This window comes from Armigeres subalbatus, unplaced genomic scaffold (genome assembly GCF_024139115.2).
Source record: "Armigeres subalbatus isolate Guangzhou_Male unplaced genomic scaffold, GZ_Asu_2 Contig1785, whole genome shotgun sequence".
Lineage (NCBI taxonomy): Eukaryota > Metazoa > Arthropoda > Insecta > Diptera > Culicidae > Armigeres > Armigeres subalbatus.
The window spans coordinates 84,567-101,426 of NW_026942600.1; the positions used below are offsets into that span (position 1 = coordinate 84,567).

A 16,860-nucleotide genomic window follows, 5' to 3' on the forward strand; every position below is an offset into this window, starting at 1 on the left:
CTTTTGAACTTCTTACCGATCTCTTCGCAAAACAATCACTACTCCATTCTACTTGCTTCGTGGACCAGTAGCATCACTTTTATAATTTGGGCTGTAAGATGGACAGATATTAGCATAATCACTCTTATTTTACAGCAGAGCTGCTACCTTTTCTAAGCCATCAATAAGTCACACACTTCACTGCCCACAAGTAGTTGGTTTTAATTCCCGCACACGGTAACAATGGATATTCTGTCGGTCAGGCGAATCACACATCGATCACGAGCTAAACAAATCTCTTGCGCACGTAGTGCCTGCTTGGCAATCAACCGACAACTAACTGGGGAGATCGGATTCTATCTCTGCCTACCGAGATGTGTATTGCCGGCTATCGTGTGGCTGATCGTTATCTATAGTCGGGAGATTATCTCAGTAAAATGCTGCGAGAATATTGGATGACACGGGATCCATGAACCAATTTATGGCTCGCTTGGTAGCCAGTATTAAGCTGCTGCCCGAAGATGCTGCAATCTAGGCAGGTAATTTTTTGTGCAGGTTACAAGCTTATCGAACGAATCTTCCAATCAAAATTTATGACTTTTTTTCGATTTCTCGTCAGCAGGCCTTGCTTAGTTGGCAACGAAAATGGGATGAAGGAGATTTGGGTATGTGGTTACATTCTATTCTCCCGCAGGTTTCGAAAAGACCTTGATTCAAGGGGTTGGACCTTAGCCGAGACTTTATTAAGGTAATGTGTCGGCTAATGTCCAACCACTACTCACTAAACGCGCATTCCTATCGAGTAGGGGTCGCAGACAACAATCGATGGGGTTGTGGGGTAGGCCATCAGGACATCAATCACGTTATCTGGAACTGTCCACTATCCTGTCCAATTTTTTGAAGCGCATCAACGTCATTGTTCAAATCCCTCTCCCCCCCATTCATAGGGCCAAGTGCAACTTGTTTTCTCCCACTCCGCTCGGTAGAAACGTTTTGCTTGTATCATTACAGTTTGTCCCTGTGTTATTTTTTTTATATGTACTTCTTAACCTCGACCAAGCCGCGAGTTTTTCGGCTCCCCAACACTAACATACGAACATAAGAAACAAAAGATGAAATTGTAATAAAATTTCAATTGACTTTCGGCTCCGTTATGCCTTCGAGCGCTTGAGCCTTCAAATAAACGAAAAAAAAAAGTTATCTCACTGCACATTACTCCCCACTTTACAATAAACTCAAATTTCATACAACACATCGTCAGCAACTCATTCGTTTCACGAGTTCCATTTTCTTCGACATTCCCAGGGAGTTTCTCTACAATGAATATTTTACGTATTTTAAACATCAAGTTCTTAATAGCATTCCGCAAGCGAAACGTTCAAAAATGTGTTATTTACAAAATATTGCAAAAACAAAATAAAAACCACTCCTTAAAGCTAAATGCTTCTAACAAATATAATTCTACTGACCAAGGCAGAATTGAAACAGCACGACAGATAAATTTCCAATAAGTCCCTATATTAAGATCCAGCAGAATGGTGTAAAGCTTGTCTATAAGCCAGCCTTTGCTTTGGTGCCATCAGACGGTTGTGACTATCCCCGGGGAAGCTGCCGGTCTCAAGTACCCGCTCTTAGGTCCGGGTCCAGCTGTATCGACGGTTCCGATTCGGATCGTTTGTGCGTCCGATGGTGCATTCCCTGGAACGACGAAAAACTATCGCCCTCCCCAGATGAGCAATCGCCCGCCGGACTACAGCCGGCCGCCAACGATTCCTGCTGCAGATCAGGAACACTCCGGGCAAGATTTTCGTCCTCTTTGCGGGACAGATCCTCCGTATCCGAACACTGATTGAGAACTTTGTCGTTTAGTTTTACGTCGTCCAAATCAACGTCACTGTTGGAAAAAAGCGCAGTAGCACCTAGAGAGGAAGTTTCACGAATTACGCTGTCTGATTGTTGTTCGGAAATTTTAATCAAAGGTGTTGAGTGCGGCACGGACTCCATGGTTTGTGATCGCTGTAGCAGATGGTTTGGATGATGGATTGGAGAGGTAGCAATATCTGTTGTTATTTTACTGGCACTGCGGGCTTGTTGAATAGGCGTTGATGTAGAATGGCCATTACTGTTTTGATAAATTTGATTCTTTTCATCCTGGTGTTTTTGCATAAGATCGCATGCCTTGCCCAGGGTGCAAACTGTGTTCAATACTCGGCACGAAAGGAGAACCAAATATGCTATGATGAACAGGGAAACAGAAGCCGCATTCTCGAAGGAGAGAGCGTGGTATAGGGCTTTCACAAGGATTACTCCCAATGGGAAAGGGATGAAGCCCATTCGCCGAGCAACCAGATCCGAATGGTCCGAAAAGGCATGCTTCTGACGAGTTTGGGTCATGTCATAAGCCAAACTTGTCGTGTACTCTCGATAAACATCCACCGGAATCTCGTTGAACCGTGTGATGAATGCGTGCTTAATCCAGTCGACGAAAATTTCAGTCAGCATCACATAGATGCAGTCTGGAATCATTACAAAAAATTGTTCCGATTTCCAACTGAACTCTTTCATGGTTTGAATCAGTACAATCAGCATGAGTATTGTAAGATGAAACCGCTCTCGAACGTCACTGCAACTTAACTGGAAAAGGTTGTTTTTGTCAAATTTCTTGAACACACTGCCCTTTAACTCCACAAAGTTATTAGACATCATAATCGTCAACAGTCCTTTGTTGTTCGAGTTGATTGCCACATTCAACGACGTGGCCTGAAACATCACCAAGGCACTGTGAATCGTAACATAGATGAGAGCAAACAGAAAGTGCGGTATCGTTCCAAGATGCTGCTTCTTGCTGTCCTTTGGTTCTGTGGCAGTCCAAAATAAAGCGTCGATTGTATCCTGTCCGAAAGCAGACAAAAGTCTATCACCGACCTCCAGCATATTATAGAATATGTACAGTTTTATGATTGATTGGCTTTTTATCAGATGGTACAGCATATTTGTGTCTACGTAGAACATCACCCAACTACAAATAATCCAAATTAATCCCTTCAGTAAGTCACAAATCTCCGCTGGAGCCAACAATCGCTGACTAGGGCGCCTCAAGCCCAAACACTTGGCCACAGGTCTGGTCATCAAAGCCCACAGGGCCAGGACAAACCTCAACGGAAGGAAAGTGTACATGTACAGAAACGAATCGGCGCATTGAAGCACTCCATAGGCCATAAAACTTTCCAGCTCTCGGGGAATCTTCATGAACGAATAAATTTTCTCACGTCTGGCCGAGTAGCGTTCCTCATCGTGTTCCAGAACGTAGCCACGGGTCAGCTCAATCCGGATGAAATCATACAAACTGTTGTGGCTCGAATTATCTGCAATTTTAAATATTGAAAACACATTTAAATGATTTTTTTGTTGCTGTATGATATTAGATAATTTTTTATAAAATGTGTTGCCTATTATTTTAAATTTAAGTAATTAGTACGAAGTAATAAAATGCACTCATTACCCAGACCCATTACCCATAGAGTATTAAAACATTGTCACATTTTAAAACCCTTGTGGCCATACTAAGAAAAGAATCCAAAGAACTGGTACCAGTCTGGCAATCAAACTAAAGATTTAACAAATTACTACATGATCTAGACCAGCGGTTCTCAACCTGGGGTACATGTGCCCCTGGGGGTACCTTCGCTGGTCCTAGGGGGTACCTCGGACAAAAATGCGTAATGGCGGACGTATAACAATTACAATCGAAACTTATTAATAAAGTTTTGACAATTGTGTATTTTTCATTTCAAAACTTTGTCTTGTACATAATATGCATTATTTATTTTTATTTTTCAGACTAAAGCCGGAGTGGTCTGTGTAGTGTATAAAAGTGTTCTCCATTCAGTTCAGTCCATGGCTGCATGTCACCAACCACGAAGTTAGCGGAGGTTCCGCAAATCGTCTGTCACCTGATCGATCCATATTGCTCGCTGCGCACCTTAGCTTTTTGTTCCTGTAGGATCGTTGTCAAGAACCATTTTCACCAGATTACTACCCGTCATTCTGGCTACGTGCTCGGTCTACCGCAGTCTTCCGATATTCGCGGGGTGAACGATGGATGGTTCTCCGAACAGCTGATGCAACTCGTGGTTCATTCGCCTTCTCCACCATCTGAACCCCAGCTAATGAGCGTTTTGTAGATAGTCAGTTTGGTAGGGCGGCGAAGTCTATTTGATCGGAGCGCTTTGCTTCTCGGAAGGATTCACCCAGACAGCTTGAAGGCCTCCTTTCAAAATGTTCAGGAGCCTTCTTTAGAGAGGCTTGGAAGCATCCTTTCGAGTTGCTAGAAAATCTCCTTTCAAGAAGCCTGCAAGCCTTCTTTCAAGAGACTCGGAAGCCTCGCTTTAAGATACCCGGAATCCTCTTTTCAATAGGCTCGGAAGGCTTTTAAGAAGGTCGGATGCCTTCTTTCAAATAGCTCGGAAGACTCCTTTCAAGAGGTGTGAAAGGTTATTTTCGTAAAGCTTGGATAACTACCGTCAAGATGCTGGAAACCTTGTATTAAGATGCCCGGAAGTCAAGAGGCTCGAAAGTCGCCTTTTAAAAGAGTCGGAATACTTCTTTCAAAAAGCTGGGATGGCTCCATTCAAGAGGCTCGAGAAGCTACTTTCAAGAGGCTCGGAAGCCTCCTTTCGGGAGGCCTGGAAGCCTCGCTTTGAGAGACCCGGAATCCTCAAAAGGCTTAAAAACCTCCTTTCAAGAATGTCGGAAGCCTTCTTTCAAAAAGCTCAGAAGACTCCTTCCAAGAAATTCGGAAAGTTCGAAAACTCCTTTTAAGAGGCTCGGAAGCCTTTTTACAATAGGCTCACAAGCTTCCGTTCAGTAGGCTCGGAAGCCTACTTTCAAGAGGCCTGAAAGCCGTCTTCCAAGAAGCCCGAAAGCCTGCTTTCAAGAGGCTGAGAAGCTTCTTTTCAACAGGCAGCGAAGCCTCTTTTCAAGAGGCCAAAAGCCTTGTTTTAAGACGCTCGGAAGTCTACTTTCAAGAGGCTCGGAAGCCACCTTTTAAAAAGGTCGGAAGCCTTCTTTCAAAAAGTTCGGATGGCTCCTTTCAAAAGGCTTGTAAGCCTCCTCTTAACAAGCTCGGAAGCCTCCTTTTAACAGGCTCGGAAGCCTATTTTCAATAGGATCGCAAGTCAATTTTCAAGAGGCTCGGAAGCTTATTTTCAATAGTCACGAAAGCCTACTTTCAAGTGGCTTGAAAGACTCCTTTCAAGAGGCTCGTTTTCCAAGAAGCCCGGAATCCTGCTTTCAAGAGGCTGAGAAGTTTCTTTTCAACAGACAGGGAAGCTTTTTCTCAAGAGGCCGGAAGCCTTGTTTTAAGACGCACGGAAGTCTACTTTCAAGAGGCTTGGAAGCCGCTTTTTAAAAGGGTCGGAAGCTTTCTTTCAAAAAGTTCGGATGGCTACTTTCAAGAGGCTCGGGAAGCTCCTTTCGAAAGGCTTGTAAGCCTCCTTTTAACAAGCTCGGAAGCCTTCTTTTAACGGGCTCGGAAGCCTATTTTCAATAGGATCGCAAGCCTACTTTCAAGAGGCTCGGATGCTTATTTTCAATAGGCTCGAATGCCTCCTTTCAAGTGGCTCGTCCGGAAGCCCGGAAGCCTGCTTTCAAGAGGCTGAGAAGCCTCTTTTCAAGAGGTCGGAAGCCTTGTTCTAAGGGGCCCGGAAATTCACTTTCAAGAGGCTTGGAAGCCGCCTTTCAAGAGGCTTGTAAGCCTCCTTTTAACAGGCTCGGAAGCCTGTTTTCAAGAGGCTCTCAAGCTTATTTCCAAGAGGCTCGCAATCCTATTTCAAAGTGGCTCGGAAGCTTATTTTCAAGATGCTCGAAAGTCTATTTTCAAGAGGCTCGGAAGCTTCCTTTCAAGAGGCTCAGAAGCGTCCTTTGAGATGCAAAGGAAGCCGCCTTTTGAGTGGCTCTTAAGCCGCTATGCAAGAGGTTCGAAAGCTATGCAGCCTTTTATCAAGGAGCGGAAGCATACTTTTTAGAGATTCAAAGGCTTGGAATTGTCTTTTCAAGAAACCTGGAAGCCTGCTTTCAGGAAGGGGTACCTCAATTAATGCAATAGTTTGAAGGGGTACCTCTCAAGAAAAAGGTTGAGAACCGCTGATCTAGACTACATGAACACACATTTCATGCAAAACTGATTAGCAGAAAGATGGATGTAATGAATAATACAAGTGATTATAAAGTGGATTAATTCGATTAAATAAATTACAAGGCAAAGGTATGTGAAAATAAGTGATTTAATTCTAACCCTAATTAATTTTGGAAACGTTATTATTTATTATTATGAAAAAAAGCAAGAATAACTTCTTCTAAACCAATTAAATGTTATTACTAAAAATCAAACGATGAATGTTCATATTTTAAGGCAAAAACATTATACTCCGTGTTTTTGAGCACCCCTACTTGCCTTCGTTGCATATACTCAACGTAGCCGAACGAACCATAACAAATCTACAGAATCCTACTCCTTGCAGATCACACAAAAAAATGACGAAGAAAAACTAAAACTTACCTTTACCGTCACCTATTTCTCCGTTCCGAGTTGCATTCCGGCGGGTGTCAACTTCATCCTGGAATACGATATCTTCAACTCGATTCAGGCCAGCGCCAGAAGTATTTGGGGCCGTTCCTTCCATTCCCGCAAAGCCATATTGCAACGCCAGATCACCGCGGAAGCGAAGTTTCCTCTGCTGGCCGGGCGTTGAAAAACTTTCCTCACGCAATCGTTGGGCCATGATTGTTACCTGTTTAGCAATGAGACATTCTACTTTCCGCTAGCAAAATTGTTGGAATATTTAATGCTCTTCTGATATTATACAATTTTTTCTTCACAAAAATTCACAATGCGATGAAGACTGCTGACCAGATACAAACAATGTTTATTTTGACAGTTTCGAATTACAAAAGCGACAACAGCTGATGCGACGCGGGCTAAGTTCGCTGCATGCAGGAATAGGGGCGATTCAAATATGACGTCCACCACTTTTTGGGATTTCTAGACCCCCTCCCCCCCTAAAACCTGTGACATCATTTTTGAACGACCCCATAGACCTGTGCAGGAGTTCATGAAATTCACTCACCCGAAGGATTTTGACATTTGAGCGGGTCGTCTTCTCGAACAAAAGTTCATTTTGCGGAAAATATATTAAGCTCTTTTAGTGGAATGTATTAAACCGTCTAAGACGAATTAAGTACTGTCCATTTAATTCCACTAGTTAATTTTCGTTATCTTTGCAGATACGTATTTCGACCACAACTGTGTGGTCGTCTTCAGTGTCTTGTACTTGACTCGACTCGAGTCAAGTACAAGACACTGAAGACGACCACACAGTTGTGGTCGAAATACGTATCTGCAAAGATAACGAAAATTAACTAGTGGAATTAAATGGACAGTACTTAATTCGTCTTAGACGGTTTCATTTTGCGTTCATTATGCGACCCGCTCAAACGTCATAATTTCTTGGAGGAGTTCATTTTGCGTTAGTCTATAGGGCACTGCATGGAAACCCGCATAATGAAAAACGACATGCCATGCAGTCAAAATTACAGTATACCCCCGCTGATCCGACAAATGTATGGCCGGACTATCGGGGTTCCTGTCGTTAGTCCGACTGTCAAATCCATACAAATGAACCAAAACAGAAGCACAGCACAAATTTGAAAATTGACAGCATAATGTGTTTAAATGGGTGTTGATACTTTTTAATCCGGAAAATTCCGAATTAACGAGATCCGGACTAACGAGTCGTCGGATAAGCGAGGTCCGGATAAGCGGGGGGATACTGTACATATGTGTTATAAGATATATCGTCACTATTCACTTCATTGTTAGCATCACACTTAAATCATTTCACAGATTTCGGTGAATTTTTCTTCAATTCACCGAAATTTCAACAGCAGATTTGTTCGGTAATTATTTCACCGATTTTCTGCGGTATTTTCCTTTGTTCAACTGTCAAAACTACCAAAAAATCTGTAAAATTTTTACCGAACAGTTCTGCTGTTGAGATTTCGGTGAAATTTCACAGAAATCTGCGATTTATTTTAAGTGTGATACAATTTTAAGCTTGATTCACCATACCAAGCCTACATCAACACTTACTGTTAATACATAACATGCTGTCGATGTGTAATTATATATATAGTTCTATATATATAGTTCTTGAATAAGGTATTTTATGAGACGTTTCGCGGTGGCCCGTTTGTTTACTTTTGATGTTTTGTTTTCATATGATTCTGCGTGAACATTCCGTTAGGTCCGAACACAAAATAATGTTTGAAAAGTTTTACTTTTCATTCGTGTTTTCTTCAGCTTTTCATGCTTAGAATGCAATGGTATGAATAATCTAACGACACGTTTTAAGAATCACATGAAAAACTTTATTTTAAAGCGCTGGTAGCCGAAAAGTAGAATCGGTAGAAATGATGATGGGACCCATCGGAATGTTATGCCTGAAATTACCAAACAAACGGGCTCCCACTAATTGTCAAAGTAGATAAACACGAGAAAAACAGCTGTTTCGATCTGTCTCATAAAATGCCTTATTGTACATCTACCAACTGATGTATGGTACATCGAAAATTTTGTTCGAAAAAACGACCAGATTCAAATGTTAATTATACTTAACCGCCCACTACTCATATGGTAGTTTGGCCGTTTACCATCTGAGCTACTGTTGAAACAGTATATGAGACTGTCCATTTATAGTTGACTACTATTAGTGAGACCATCGCTACAATACCACTTATTCTCTTCAATTATAACAGATGCGGTCTACGTATGGTCCATGATTATGCGGGAACATCTCTTTCTCTTTCGTTTTTCATAAATTTTGACGTTTACTGGCCTTGTTGTTTTCTAATTTCTTTGCGGCGAGAAAGGGACAAAGCAGTCCGTGCAGTGCCCTATAGGGCACTGCACGGAAGAATTTCTTTCTCTTTCGTTCTTCATAAAGTTTGACGTTTACTGGCCTTGTTGTTTTCAGATTTCTTTGCAGAAAAAAAGAGACAACCCGCATAAACACAAACTATTCTTGAACTCCATATCTTAACATTTCAAACGATTTACAACTGCTCCTAAACAATTTGATATAACATTTGTCTTAACCGTAAGCCCACATTTTCACGAATGGTTTTGACCATTTGGAAGATGGTTATCGGACAAATAACCTTATGGGGAAGGGGTTGTTAAGTTAGGTCACCATAAAAAAATGAACATTTTCGCGAACAAAATTTTCATTGGAATCCATATTATAAGGTTGGATTATAATCCATTTTTGTCAGGCGAAACATTGTATCGCAAAGTTCAGTTACAATTGGAACGTACAAAACGAAAAAGAGAATAACTGCAACCTATATTGTTGTGATTTATTATTTTTATTTCCTGTTTAATTCCTTTCGTAATAAAACACAAAACAAAAACAAACCAGTTTCTTTAAAGAATAATTTTTATTCAATCTGAGATTCTATCAGCATTGTAAAGCTTGTAAATTCATGCATGCTCAACATACAGAAATGCAGGATGAAGGCAATTGTGGCGTGAGTGCCAAAACCATGGCTGGCTGCATCTCCAATGATACCGCTCGTTGCATTTTTCACATAGCTATTTACTCCCGAGATGTAAGGGGCATCGAGAAGCTTCGTGAAAATTCTAAACGAACAGCACTAGATTTGGGTGCGGAAAAATAAATTTGATGTCAATACAACTTTTCTTCGATTTTGTCTTTGTTATATACCTACCATTTTGATGAAGGACAACTTGTTTGAGTCCCGGGAAAGAAGAAAAAATAACACTCCGGTTGTTTCGTTTCGAGGTTCGTAACTGCGAACTCTCGTTCATTGTAAAACACTGCGAAAGAAAGATTTCTTAAAATTCATAAAATTTCAATTGATATCAATGGATTGTAAATTGATATCATGGAAGAATTATAAGAGACATACCTGATAGATTCGTGTGCAGAGCTATTATGGTTGCAACCGAGGTTGTAACGCTAGGCTTTTTTTCTCATTTTCACTAATAACACTGAGGAAGCAGAAATCAAAACTGGCAAATGACAAGTGAAAAAGTACAGAATAAATATCAGTACGCACACATGTGCCGCATAACTTTATCATTTAAGGCTGTGAACCATTCCACCGATTCGTTTAACTTTTAGTTAAAATTTGACAGTTCGATGGTTATTTCGCCGTGGTTAAAAATAACCATGCTCCGGAGCATGGTTAGATTTGACAGTTCGATAGTTAAACTTCGTTCGCGAGAAAATTGGCGCCAAATCCATTTCGTTCCGAATAACTATCAATCTGTCAAAACTCAAATGGGTCGGCTTCGGAGTAAAATTTTAACCACGATAGGAAAATAACCATCGGAGTGTCAAATTTTAACTAAAAGTTAAACGAATCGGTGGAATGGTTCACAGCCTAATATAGTTTGAAGTTAGAATCATAAAATCTTGTAGTGTATTTCAACACGGTTAGATGACTTTACCCATTAATGGGTACTATGTTATTGTTGATATTATTCCCACCGTGAAAAATTCACCCATTTTCTTGAAAAAGCGCCACTACCCATTTTAATGGGTAGTGGCGCTTTTTCAAGAAAATGGGTGAATTTTTAACGGTGGGAATATCAACAATAACATAGTACCCATTAATGGGTAAAGTCATCTAACAGTGAAGACAAAATTTTCAAAACGACTTATCTGCTTTTGTAAACAAAGATTCAAATGACGATTTGACGAATCTGATAGCTCACCCACGCAAACCAACACCATCAATAGGTAGGTGAAGGATTCCGCTACCTGTTGATGGTGTTGGTTTGCGTGGGAGAGCTATCAGATTCGTCAAATCGTCATTTGAATCTTTGTTTACAAAAGCAGATAAGTCGTTTTGAAAATTTTGTCTTGATTTGTGACATTTTCCATGACCAGGATCATAAGTAACAATGTTTGAAATATATATCGTGAAGTTATTTTGTGTGATATCTTTCATGAATACTTGTATAATGTGCGTATATCTAAAACATGCAAACGTAGATTGTAAAGCACAGGTAAGCAACCACATATGTTAAATTGACATAATGATATAATATAGCCTCATTGTTGTCTATAGTGCAATATTGAAAACTATTTGAAGTGCAGCCATATCCGAAAGTTAACATAAAAAGTTAATATGTGACTTAAGTTGAATTTAATGTTTGGAATATATTCCACACGGTTTTTCAGTATACGGGAAAGCCGTCCGTGCAGTGCCTATTAGAGTCTCGCCGACATTTCTCACCAACACGAACGCAGGTTCGTGGTTGCAAACAATCCCATTTGATTTTGCCGTGACAGCTGCTCGTGGTTGCAAACAAACCGAGTAAAAGTGTGAGTGAAACGTGCGTGTACGTACACGATCGCTGAAAGCCTAATGCCACACTGAAACAGTGTGGAGTAATTTTTGCCATGGTCGTGTAGTAAAAATAACAATGGGGCACTGCACGGGCTACTTTGTCTCTTTCTCGCTGCAAAGAAATTAGAAAACAACAAGGCCAGTAAACGTCAAAATTTATGAGGAACGAAAGAGAAAGAGATGTTTTCGTGCAGTGCCCTATTAGGTTCTGCAGCGTCTGTATCTAACCTCAAACTGATGACAGATTAGTAGTACTTCGCGTTGGACTCGGGGGCAGCCAACCAATCACGAACTCGAACCTTGTCGGAGTCCTCGTCGGAGTCAGTGGAAAGTACTACTGAACTGTCAAAAAAGTTCATTTGACGAGAACTGATTTCATTCGTGACGTCATGCTGCAGAACCTAATAGACTAACGCAAAATGAACTCCCCCAAGAAATTATGACGTTTGAGCGCGTCGCATAATGAACGCAAAATGAACGCTCAAATGTCAAAACCCATAGGGTGAGTGAATTCGATGAACCCCTGCATAAGTCTATGCACCGAATAAACACAATGACGTTTGAGCGGTGCGCAGAGATGTCGTAAAATCCCGATTAATCGATTAGTAACCAATCGATTACTCTCGATTCTTGTCGATTATTGAATCGATTAATCGTTGTGTAGTAATCGATTCAAAATTAATCGATTATCACAACGATTAATCGATTAATCGAAGTAAACAATTAATTTGCGACATCCTTATGATGTCGTAAAATCTTGATTAATCGATTAGTAACTAATCGATTGCTCTCATTTTCTCTCGATTATTGAATCGGTTAATCGTTGTATAGTAATCGATTCAAAATAATCGATTATCACAACGATTAATCGATTAATCGAAGTAATCGATTCATTTGCGACATCTCTAGGTGCACTGTTCACTAAAAATTAACACTTGAATAAACTCAATGAATAAAAAAGTATTCATTCCTAGTAAACAGCACACCGCTCAAACGTCAATGATGAACTCGGTGCATTGGACCATTCATCGGCCCGCAGCGGATGTCATTTTTCCGACCGATAAGAAGAAGAATCGTGGAAAAAGAAGACGCTCGTGGTCTCGCTCGTGGTTAAGTAAAAGATATCTCGCTTAACTTTTCAAAAGGACCTAAGTAACATTTTTTTATGAATTAATTTGAGTACTGCAATCAAAAGCTTACATGTTTTTCTGTTTATTGCGCTATTCAATTTAAATCATGGAAAAAATGTTACTTAGGTCCTTTTGAAAAGTTAAGCGAGATATTTTAGTTACTAGATAAAGATTGTCGCTTCGGTTCCCTTTGTTCTGCTGTCCACCTGTTAAGAGCAAGATTACCGGTGGTGAGTTTAAGCCGTTTGGCAGCGCAGTATCATTACTTGACACAAGATGAATACACCACTAGGTGTTCCAATCTGCCAAATTCACGATTCAGCCATCTTGGATTTTAGTATGGAAGAGCCAGCCGGTTTGTTTATGTTTTGCACCGAAAATGAATTTTCCACCCCCGCCTTCTTCTCGTCCATAAACTGGGCAAATTGAAACACCTAGCTGGTGTATTCCTGAGACGAGACCTGCAAAGAGGAAAAAATGTAACTTCAGCTGCTGCCAGTCAACTGCTGTCACGAACTGTCAGGTGCAACCAGCAGCTTTTTGAGTGAAAGTATTGGTATCCCAAATAAAATATTCCACATCCAAGACTTTTTTACTTTAACGAGTATTCCAAACCTTCCGTTTAGCTTGTTAATAATCAGTAATAAACCTGTGTTTTGTTCCCGGTATAAAAATCCTTATGAAAATGAATTAACTATTTCGTGAATTGGATACACTTTTATTGTGCTCAGAAGGGTCCACCTGGGGCTTAGGTGAAACAGTCAAGTAAACAGTTGAAACTCGATGGTCAACTGTGATGAAAAGAAGAACAAGTGTCAAAACAAGAAAAAAGAAGCAGCGTCTTTGCAGGTCTCGTCTCAGGTGCACCGCATGGAAGGATGTCTAAAAGCGAACAGGAATCTACCTGGATAGGACGCAAACCACTTTAGCAAAGCCACAATTTCATCCAACGCATAACCCATGTTCCTTTTTAGAATGATTGGGCATGTATGTGTTACCGGTACACTTATACCGCCAAATAAATTAAGCGGTTCAACTGTCACAAAACCTCGTGCTTTTTTTCGTCGTCATTTTTTCACCGAGTCGAGTGTTTGGTGGTTCGGTCAAAGCTTTACCTTGCTGTTTTTTCAATTGGGAAAAATTTGCGAGATTTCCTTTTTTTCTTGAAAATCGCATTAGCCCGCGTTGCTAATATACCTCTGAATTAACATATTTTGCTCCAGCGGAATTCATGAACGAAAAACTGATAAAAACGGGCAGATTCCGGCGGAAAACGACTCTCTCTGATGGTAATGGTACATCTGTAAGTTTCTATCCCTTTCAAATTAAACTCAAGTTCCAATTCCGATCATTTTCAGACGCATCTCTATCACACACTTAACCAGGGTTTTGGTGTTCGGTAATTATTTTTACAGATCTAGCTCAGTAAAATATGATTTTACTGAGAAATCAGTAAACCAAATGTCAAAACTGGTATTTTTACCGGTGACTCAGTTAATGGAAATAAAATTACTGACGACTGGAAACAAATTTACTGTATTTTTCGGCAATTATTTTTTGTTTGGCTGTACGGTAAAAAAAATACTGACACTGACCGTAAAAAATATATTTTTACCGGACATTCCGTCAAATATGCTTACAAAATTACCGAACACATCTGTTAACCAGCAACTGCAACTTGATAACAAATTCAGTCGCCATTTGCAGGTGTTGCGGTTTTATCCCTAGCGTAGTTTTGCTCGAGTGTACACATTTTTAGTTTTTACTTTAAATTCAAAATAAAATAATCTGTGGAGAATCTGATGGAAACCAGAATAGGAATAATATAAATAATCAGCATAATAAAATAATGCTTTCCGGTATTTTGTGTTAAACAATAGATCTTTAATTCTTGAACAAAACACAGAATTATAAGATCGCAATTTCTTCTTCCTTTCACTCCTCTTCTTCCTTGCTTCAAAAGGGAAAAGAGTGATTTTATAATCATGTAATTTCCACCATACGCTTACATTTAAAAATCTATTTGTTATTATACATAATACTTATTTCCTATTTATAATATTATTTTAAGTATTATTTTCTATTTTGAATTTTGAACCCAAAAAAAAACATCTTTTTACCGATCGATCGGTAATACAAATAAAGTTTTACCGAAAATCTTGGTAAACTTTTACCGGCGTCCTGCTATTTTATTGACAGCCACGTTGAAGAAATAACCTCGGAAATTACTGAACACGTCGTCAATTTTTTACCGAAGAAACTGTAATTTTTGACAGTTCATATTAATTTTTGTTTACTGAGCGTTCGGTAATCCAAAAAATTACCGGGCTCATTACCGAACGCTCAGCTGTTTGAAAACCCGGTAAAATTTTACCGACCCCAGTAATCTGAGTTTACTGTGCATGCTCATCAAGTGGGGCTGAATCTGGGAATGTATCCAGAATCCCAGAGCTGAATGCTTACATCCGTCTGTGTCTGTCTGTTGTCTTGCGGAGCAAATCGAACCCGACGAAGTGGTGCTTTTGTTAATTTCTCGCATTCATCGAAACGAATGCCAGCCAGCTTTGGGGAATTTTTCATGACACACACATCTCGGATAACCGATACTCGATTAGCAACATTAGCACGGATTACACACATGAATGAGAGCGAGGGGATCAGAGATGTTTCACAAGCTAAATTTCAGAAGATCGAACAGGTAAGTAATTTTTCTTCTGTAGTGTACACCTCCCACTTAACGGTTGTTTTTTTTCGATAGAGATATCATTCACCCAGTAGCACGATCATTCACCCGTTTCGAAAACTCCATTTAATCACTGCACTTCACCACCTGAGGTATGTGAAGTCCAAAAATGTTTCACCGGCGCTAATGAAGCGTTCACGGTAACTGTAATTAGTATAGACAGGATGCAGGTTTCACGCAGCAAATCCCAGTTGAAATAAGCTTCCATCAGAACTTCTTATAAGGTGAAGATTTACATTTTAATAAAGCGCGGTATTGAAGAATGATGGAGACGGTAAAGGTAAGAAGTTTGTTGGATTCCATTCGTAAGTTTAAGTATTATTTGTATGTAGCTAAAACGACCAATTGGACAACACCTCTATTCCTGGGCTGCATGACTACGATGATCCGCCAGACGCACCTGTATGCCACATTCGAGGCCGCATTACAAAGAGAAGTCGGGCAAACTCCTGCTGGCCCTATCCACCCGGTATTACAAGCGACCGGTATAATGCCGTACACGCCCAATGTTCCGGTCGGGAGAAATCAGACCCGGTGTCACCAAACTAAAAACGATACACACTGCGTGCAGCATCAGAAGCACGCCGCAGCACATCTTTGTCCATCTTTGAACTAGTTCATACCATTATTTTATTATTAATAAACATAAAAATGTAAAATAAAAAAAGTATTCTGAACTTTCCAGCTTTTGAATTCTATAGATGTCAACAAACCGAAAATTCAAAAAAAAAAAAGAATGTTAGGAAGAAGAAGTATCTATTCAGGTACCCAAGTCTCCATTATATCTAGCAAAAATCTACTAGAATGGTGGTACCATAGTCTAAGAGATGTCTAAGAAGTATCGAAGAGATTCTATCTGTCAAATCTCTATCGGTTCAAACGGTTCATTCGCCGAAAATTTGAGGTAGAAACGGTTGTTGCATTTGAGGCGGATTTGAGGTCTGACAGGTTCTAGACATCGAAGAAAAATATCTAGGAGACTAACTTTTTTGTCTCAGAGATATCACGGGAGACATCTAGGAGATCTTTCCGAGCGGGATGTATTCATCTTGACTTGACACTTTACCGGTCGCTACTAAACGCGCTGCTATAACAGTAGCGCTACTGACAGGTGACCAAATTTGGTAGCGCGATAAGAGCGCTGCTATTTGATGAACTGTCAACTGTCAAACGTCACCGGCAAGATGAATACACAGCTAGGTGTTTCAATAGACCTGCGCAGGAGTTCATCAAATTCACTCACCCGATGGATTTTGACATTTGAGCGGGTCGTCTTCTCGAACAAAAGTTTATTTTGCGTTCATTATGCGACCCGCTCAAACGTCATAATTTCTTGGGGGAGTTCATTTTGCGTTAGTCTATCTGCCCAGTTTATGAACGAGAAGAAGGCGGGGGTGAAAAATTCATTTTCGGTGCAAAACATAAACAAACCGGCTGGCTCTTCCATACTAAAATCCAAGATGACTGAATCGTGAATTTGGCAGATTGGAACACCTAGTGGTGTATTCATCTTGGTCACCGGTACGGAATACAGCAACCAAATTGAGAGCCGAAAATAGTGACCGATACGGA

General features: G+C 40.2%; 1 protein-coding gene and 2 long non-coding RNA genes across 3 annotated transcripts; 1 reads left to right on the forward strand and 2 right to left on the reverse strand.

Annotated features, from left to right (window-relative positions):
* Nucleotides 1-1,339: 1,339 nt before the first annotated feature.
* LOC134203327 (protein TAPT1 homolog) lies at nucleotides 1,340-6,886 on the reverse strand. The gene is made up of 2 exons (XM_062678205.1): nucleotides 6,539-6,886; nucleotides 1,340-3,344 (listed from the first exon to the last, which is right to left on the reverse strand). The coding sequence occupies exons 1-2, from the start codon at nucleotides 6,759-6,761 to the stop codon at nucleotides 1,597-1,599; spliced, it is 1,971 nt and encodes a 656-aa protein (XP_062534189.1). The 5' UTR covers nucleotides 6,762-6,886; the 3' UTR covers nucleotides 1,340-1,596.
* Nucleotides 6,887-9,489: 2,603 nt separating this feature from the next.
* LOC134203329 (uncharacterized) lies at nucleotides 9,490-10,093 on the reverse strand. The gene is made up of 3 exons (XR_009977575.1): nucleotides 9,967-10,093; nucleotides 9,766-9,874; nucleotides 9,490-9,690 (listed from the first exon to the last, which is right to left on the reverse strand). It is a non-coding gene; the product is annotated as an uncharacterized LOC134203329 (long non-coding RNA).
* A 4,628-nt stretch (nucleotides 10,094-14,721) lies between these two features.
* LOC134203326 (uncharacterized) lies at nucleotides 14,722-15,965 on the forward strand. The gene is made up of 3 exons (XR_009977574.1): nucleotides 14,722-15,243; nucleotides 15,304-15,568; nucleotides 15,621-15,965. It is a non-coding gene; the product is annotated as an uncharacterized LOC134203326 (long non-coding RNA).
* Nucleotides 15,966-16,860: the final 895 nt, after the last annotated feature.